Raw genomic sequence first — 7,776 nt, forward strand, 5'->3', positions numbered from 1 at the left:
GCGTCGAAATTAAAAACAAAAAAACAAACGTTTAGGCCTGAATAATTTAAGCAGATTCATTGATATACACATAAATATATATCATTATTTAAATGAAAGGAAATAAAGAAACACTTTCAAAGTTACTTCATCGCTATTTCGTAATATTTATATACCAAATATAACATCTGTTTATTAAAATAATTTTATCTTTTAAACTTACCAAACCACCCTTTTTTTTTACCGAGTTTCCATTTCTTTCCAAGAGGGGCAGCACGGTAGGCTGCAGATTTTTTTTAGTTTGAAGATGGCTATGCGAGTGTTAGTGGGGTGTAAACGAGTAATTGATTATGCAGTTAAAGTACGTTTTTATTTTTCGTTGTATTATCAATATTGAATAGATCCGAAATAATTCTTAACATTCTTGCTTATTCTAAGATTTAGACTAAGTTAATGATTAATTAGACGAACACAACAAAGATGGATACGTTACTACTTGTTCTTTGATTGAAATTGAATGTTCTAATAATATAAGTTGTCGTTGGCCTACAAATCTAATACTAGCTAGTATTACTACTTAGCCGTAAGATGTCCTTGATCTCGTTTCATTGTTTGATCTCAATTATTGTTAATGTTAGAGTTACATTAATATAGTAACTATAGCAGAAGTGAATATTTATGGTATAATTCTTATTATGCATTTCTGAAAAACATTTTTTTTTTTATACTTTCCGTGATAGCAAGCTTTCTCACTCGTCACAATCTCAGCAAGTGGAATTTGAACATCATGTGATATGTAAATCACGGGTTGCTGTAGTAGGCTTAGTAAAAATACAACCAACATTTAGTTTTGTAATTACTACGAGCTTTTTTATTTGTTTTAACTTTTAGCTGGGACAAAACAGTATTCAAACCTATGATTTCAGAGGTATTGCACTTGTAATTCTGTAATTTAAAAGTTAAACAGGAAAAACATAGCCTGTAGCTATTTTAGTCAACTCAATCAGTTGAAGGTCATCAGAATTTTTTTTTGTGCACGTATATTATTAACTGTTTTAAAAAGATTAAAACAGTCATAACAAAGTCTTTTTCTAATTTATCTGTCAAAACAATTTAAAATAGCTAACTTAATACACATTTAATGTTCTATTTAACTTAAGTTTCAAATATACACAGCTAGTAAAATCTTCATGTCTCTATACTATCCTTCACTGTTTTTTTTTGCTTACTACATGTTAAACTTAAGCATCACCTTTTCAATATTTACAAAAAATACCTGTTTTAGCTTAATATTTATGTGTGGGCTAGAGCATGTTTTTGTGACAAAAACTATGTATTAAACTTTTCTTTTCAAAGTAAATATTTTGGGCTTAGATGCCACCATTACTACATGTCCAGTTTTGTCAATAATTCATATAAGCAGTATTAAGTGATATGTCAAATTTTTTAAATTATGTGCAAATCTAACTGGTCATAAAACATCTGTAAAGTTGCTGGTAATATCTAGGCTTGGAGTATTAAGTATAACATTATTAAAATTATTTTGAAATGTAATTTTTTGTTTAAGAAAACACCTCGGCTCTTCACATAAGTGTTAAGAGTTGAAGCGTACGTATTGTGTTATATTAGGAGATGTATAAAGTATATCAATGTTACGGGTAACTGAGAAGAATTAATGTGGTGGGTGGCAGGGAGGAAACACAAGTTCAAAGGTTAAGGCAGTACATTCTAATTATAAACACCAAAAACAAGAATTTAAAAATATCAAAAATTGCACACGCAAGGAATTTTGCTAAATTGGATGACAATTTTTGAAATGTTAAAAACTTAGATCAACGAAGTTCCAGTCGTGTATGCTGGTTATTACTAAGATTATGTTTTTTACTCTTCCAAACAAAGCTTTCATGGGCAGTTTATCTTAGCTCGTGAACATGTAATTGACTGTATAAGATCTATAAATAGAAGACCTTGTGTTTAGTGCTGTGGGTTTTGAAAAAGATAACTGCAGAAGTATTAACAGAAATTTCATATGTAATAACTATAGGAATTTTTGAAAATTTTGCATGTTTATATACGTGTGTATTCAGACTTGTTAATTTTTATTACTTCTTGAATGATGTTCGTAGGAGAAGATAATGTATACTGTTACATGTAACATCTGTTACTGTTACGTAAGTTGAAGGGCAGAAACATTGATCACTTGCAAAACAAGCAAACTAAAGAGGAGTTGATTTTTTTTTCCACTTAGTTGTTAGAAATTGGGTGTTTGTGCCTTAACATGTCGAGTCACAACTTAATTTACTCCCATAGATTCGGGTGAAACCCGATAAGACAGGAGTGGTTACAGAAGGAGTGAAACACAGCCTTAATCCGTTTGATGAAATAGCAGTGGAGGAAGCTGTAAGGTTGAAAGAGAAGAAGCTAGCAAGTGAAGTGATAGCAGTGTCATGTGGTCCACCACCATGCCAGGTCAGTGTACTGGTCACGTTTGTGTTTTTAATGTAATATACTTACAACAAGGGACGTTTTGGTCACTAAAGACTGTCTCTGTACACCCACTCCTGAGACAATTGTTACAATTATTAGTTTTCAGTTATTTCAACAATCAACTAATCAGAATTAGTTGTTACAATTATTAGTTTTCAGTTATTTCAACAATCAACTAATCAGAATTAGTTGTTACAATTATTAGTTTTCAGTTATTTCAACAATCAACTAATCAGAATTAGTTGTTACAATTATTAGTTTTCAGTTATTTCAACAATCAACTAATCAGAATTAGTGGAGGTGTCCAGGGGGGTCTGGTCCCGTTACTTTTTCAGGAATTAATAACTAATCTTTAATATTTTACATGCATGTGTAGATCTGGAGGAGGGGTCCAGGAGGTTATGACCCCAAAATTTTTTTAGAAATTAATAAAATATAAGTAGTCCTACCTCCTTACACTACCATGTAGTACCAAAAATAAACACTAGATGTCAGTGGTTTTATTTAATTGTACTATTAATTACCATAAAAACTTTTTAGAAGTTCTCTGAAACCAGCACAGCTGGAGTCTACAACAATTCAGTTAAGGCCTCAACCAATAACTAATTACATTATATCAAACAATGCCATGATAAGTGTTTTTCTTTTTCCAAACAATGTGTCTAGACTTGTTTCATCAAAGTTTGTATTGTTTAGGACAACTGCAACTCTTCCAACAAAGACCTGCTAAACAATAGATTTTTCTTTGTTTAGAAGTTATAATTCTTGTGAAAACTTTTCATATAGTAAAAATAAATAACTATTTGATTGTAATGTTTGAAATTCTTGTTTTTACTTTTATATCAATCACATTATGATAAATACAGATAAAAACTTTGAAATGACTATATTATAGCCTGACTGAGTTAATCATATACAGACTATATTAATGATATCTTAACTTGGACTCATTAGGATTACTTTAGGAAGTCTTTTAAAAAGTTAACATACCATCAATGTAAACATTAAACTGCAGCTAGCGTGAAGTCAAGTTGTAACGTTTATTAACATTGTTAACATAAATAAAATGAGTTGTTGTGATTAGTTACAAAACACTTGAGTAACTGTCTGGAATAATAAGGTTTGAAATGTGCACACAGTTCTGTTACAACACTTTGTTTCTTTATGTTACTGGAGGATTAGATAACGTACTTAGATGGTACTAATTAAATATAATCAGTTAATAAGTCTTGTTGATTAGTAAAATCAACTCATTACAAAGCTCTTTGTAAAAAGGATTTCTGTGCCAAATTTAAGTTATTAAAGCTGAGTAATGAACTGAATTATTCAAAATGGCAAAAGTTGAAATGAGTGTTTTACGGTATTATTTGACGACTCTTAATTATCCAAGTCTCGTGAGAATACTGATGAGTAATCGATTATCACGATGCATTAATTACTCAGATCTAGTCAACATTTCTGTTAATTGTTTATTGGAGTATTTTTTAACCTTCTGTAGAAATATAACAAACGTTCTTAAACAAAACGTTACTTTAGCATGTTATTCTTTGTGACTTACAGGAAACCCTAAGAACTGCTCTTGCTATGGGTGTGGATCGGGGCATACACGTGGAAATAGGTGGGAAGGACTACGAAACACTTCAACCTATCCACGTTTCCAAAATTCTTGCCAAGTTGGCTCAGGAAGAAAAAGTTGACCTCATAATATTAGGAAAACAGGTACAGATGAACGTACTTACGAATGTAATGGAAATAAGACGTGATGTGTCTGTGAAAATGACACATTTGGTTTACAGTTTGAAGTGTTTCTGAAAGTTGTTTCAGTAAATGTTTAAGTATAGTGATAAAAATTAAAGAATTATAAATAATTAGTCAAACTTGAAAATAAATCCATAACGAGCTTTTTTAGACAAGTTTTTTTTTGGTGTATTTGTCCACATTCTTCACAAAGTTCTGGTAATGTTGTTGGGTTTTTTTTGGTGTGTTTGTCCACATTCTTCACAGTGTTCTGGTAATATTGTTGGTTTTTTTTTGGTGTGTTTGTCCACATTCTTCACAGTGTTATGGTAATATTGTTGGTTTTTTTTTGGTGTGTTTGTCCACATTCTTCACAATGTTCTGGTAATATTGTTAGGTTTTTTTTTGGTGTGTTTGTCCACATTCTTCACAAAGTTCTGGTAATGTTGTTGGGTTTTTTTTGGTGTGTCTGTCCACATTCTTCACAAAGTTCTGGTAATATTGTTGGGTTTTTTTTTTCACCTATTACCTTGTAATGTCTCGGTTTTTCCCCTACGTACAAAAAATCCAATAACTGTTGTTTGAGAAATAAAAGGTTTTGAAGAGTTATTTTTTTATTGAGTGATATCACCTAAACAAAATGATAATAATATTAAAAATGAACAAAAGTAGTAAACACTGTGTTTCACTGATAGTTCACAAGTTTTTAACAAGTCTTATCTTAGACCCTATAATCCAGGCGTACACAGGCTCGGGGATACATTGTTTGGACAACCTGGTGATGGCTTTAGGAGTCCAGCTGTTCTCCACTGCATTCATAAAGTATTAGAGATAGCCGAGTATCTATACGGATGGTCTACTTAGTAATAAAGCTGCTGTGTGTGATATTTTGTCTAGAATGCTGTTTATTTAAATTTTGATAGCTAATACTGTTTATTTAAGTTTTGATAGCTAATACTGTTTATTTAAGTTTTGATAGCTAATACTGTTTACTTAAGTTTTGATAGCTAATACTGTTTACTTAAGTTTTGATAGCTAATACTGTTTACTTAAGTTTTGATAGCTAATACTGTTTACTTAAGTTTTGATAGCTAATACTGTTTACTTAAGTTTTGATAGCTAATACTGTTTACTTAAGTTTTGATAGCTAATACTGTTTATTAAGTTTTGATAGCTAATACTGTTTACTTAAGTTTTGATAGCTAATACTGTTTACTTAAGTTTTGATAGCTAATACTGTTTACTTAAGTTTTGATAGCTAATACTGTTTACTTAAGTTTTGATAGCTAATACTGTTTATTTAAATTTGATAGCTAATACTGTTTATTTAAATTTGATAGCTAATACTGTGTATTTAAGTTTTGATAGCTAATACTGTTTACTTAAGTTTTGATAGCTAATACTGTTTACTTAAGTTTTGATAGCTAATACTGTTTATTTAAGTTTTGATAGCTAATACTGTGTATTTAAGTTTTGATAGCTAATACTGTTTACTTAAGTTTTGATAGCTAATACTGTTTACTTAAGTTTTGATAGCTAATACTGTTTACTTAAGTTTTGATAGCTAATACTGTTCATTTAAGTTTTGATAGCTAATACTGCTTATTTTTTTTTACTTGTTTAGGCAATTGATGATGATGCAAATCAGACAGCTCAAATGACAGCTGCTGTTCTTGACTGGCCTCAGGTAAGGTGTAGCAATGTTTATCTGTACATAACTTCAACGTGACAGCTGCTGTTCTTGACTGGCCTCAGGTAAGGTGTAGCAAGGTTTGTCTATAAGTAACTTCAACGTGACAGCTGCTGTTCTTGACTGGCCTCAGGTAAGGTGTAGCAAGGTTTATCTGCACGTAACTTCAGCGTGACAGCTGCTGTTCTTGACTGGCCTCAGGTAAGGTGTAGCAAGGTTTGTCTATAAGTAACTTCAACGTGACAGCTGCTGTTCTTGACTGGCCTCAGGTAAGGTGTAGCAAGGTTTGTCTATAAGTAACTTCAACGTGACAGCTGCTGTTCTTGACTGGCCTCAGGTAAGGTGTAGCAATGTTTATCTGTACGTAACTTCAACGTGACAACTGTTACAACTTGAAATGTCTCATGTTATTTGTAGCAAGTTTTATTAAAGTTATAAGTATTCTGTAGTGTGAGTCACTCTACATTACCTAGAGTTTAATGCAGTTATCAGACACTTCTTGTGACCACACAATCGTTGATTAACTTTAAAATAATGTCAAACTGAATTTCTTAACGTATTAAAATCAAAGTCTACATCAATGTTATCATATTTATAACTTCTAACTCAGTTACACACTATGTGAACCACACTGTCTGGGCTACGACAAACACAGCAGTGGTTGAGACATTGTGTTACAACAACTGTTGTGGTCTGAACTACATTAAGTTGGCAAAATATAATTTCTGTGAGTTTTATGCAAGTCATTTACATATCAGAATTAGGGTAAGAATTAATAAAACATTTATTTATTTTTACTTGATTAACACATTGTGGTGAAATTACATTAAATGCTATTGTTTTGTTTTCCTTTTGGTGTCGTACTTTAAAATGTATTAAGTTTTTCGTAATCAGCAAATTTTTGTGCGTAATTTTAAATTGTCGACCACATAATTTTATTTTCTATGCTATTGGGGTGCTGCCATCTGATGAGAGTTAGTTACATAAAAGTGATAAACTAAATATTAACAAAAGTACATGTAATATATTAAGCTTGTAGTGGGCCACAAATCCTCCCCCAAACTCACCCATATTTTTACTTATTTTAATTTTTTGTTTTTCCAAAGGGAGTTTTTGCATCAAAAATTGAAAAAATGGATGGAACTTTAAAAATTCAGCGTGAGGTTGATGGAGGTGTCGAATACGTTGAAGCCAAACTACCTGCTGTAATTAGTTCTGATCTACGTCTTAACGAACCACGTTATGCAACTTTACCCAATATCATGGTAAGCTACTTTTTTCTGTCATTATAACATGGGAAGTTATCTTATCAAGATAATTATCAATTAGGCTTAACTTGACTGTAAGCAGTTAGGCTTAACTTGACTGTAAGCAGTTAGGCTTAACTTGACTGTAAGCAGTTAGGCTTATCTTGACTGTAAGTGGTTAGGCTTAACTGGAGTACCGGCAGAAAGTGTTTGTTTAATGAATGTTTTTGCTGGAGTGAGTGGCTGTTACTGCAACTCGGGATCTTATTTTTTCTGAATTTAATTAAAGTAGCGTAAAAGTAAATATGAAATTATGTATTTAAACTGTAAATATATAAAAAAGCACAAACACTTCTTTCACAAACGAAATTTATGTAGTGATATTCCAGCTTAAGTTTATGAAGGCTGAAAATAATAATGGTTGGAGATGGCTTGAATGGGTAATGAAGAAAAACTTTAATATAAGTTTAACATAACAGCAAATATACAACGTTTCGACAAGGTTTTGTCATCATCAGGTACAAGTAATTTACACTGACACAGATATATATATACATGACCGGAACTGTTGTGAAACTTAGAAGAGGTGTCTAGGCACCCCTGGGGTGTTGGTTTAGAGTAGGGTTGTTTTGTTCA

General features: G+C 31.5%; 1 protein-coding gene across 1 annotated transcript in view; it reads left to right on the forward strand.

The window, feature by feature from the left end:
* Positions 1-255: 255 nt before the first annotated feature.
* Positions 256-7,776, forward strand: part of LOC106475094 (electron transfer flavoprotein subunit beta-like) — a 21,516-nt gene continuing 13,995 nt past the window's right edge. Inside the window, exons 1-5 of the mRNA XM_013935789.2 lie at positions 256-340; positions 2,290-2,448; positions 4,027-4,185; positions 5,828-5,890; positions 7,000-7,158. Coding sequence (XP_013791243.1) covers positions 287-340; positions 2,290-2,448; positions 4,027-4,185; positions 5,828-5,890; positions 7,000-7,158 — 594 coding nt within the window. The 5' untranslated portion in view covers positions 256-286. The remainder of the gene's footprint in view (positions 341-2,289; positions 2,449-4,026; positions 4,186-5,827; positions 5,891-6,999; positions 7,159-7,776) is intronic.

Source organism: Limulus polyphemus, unplaced genomic scaffold (genome assembly GCF_000517525.1).
Source record: "Limulus polyphemus unplaced genomic scaffold, Limulus_polyphemus-2.1.2 Scaffold8072, whole genome shotgun sequence".
NCBI classification, from domain to species: Eukaryota; Metazoa; Arthropoda; class Merostomata; order Xiphosura; family Limulidae; genus Limulus; species Limulus polyphemus.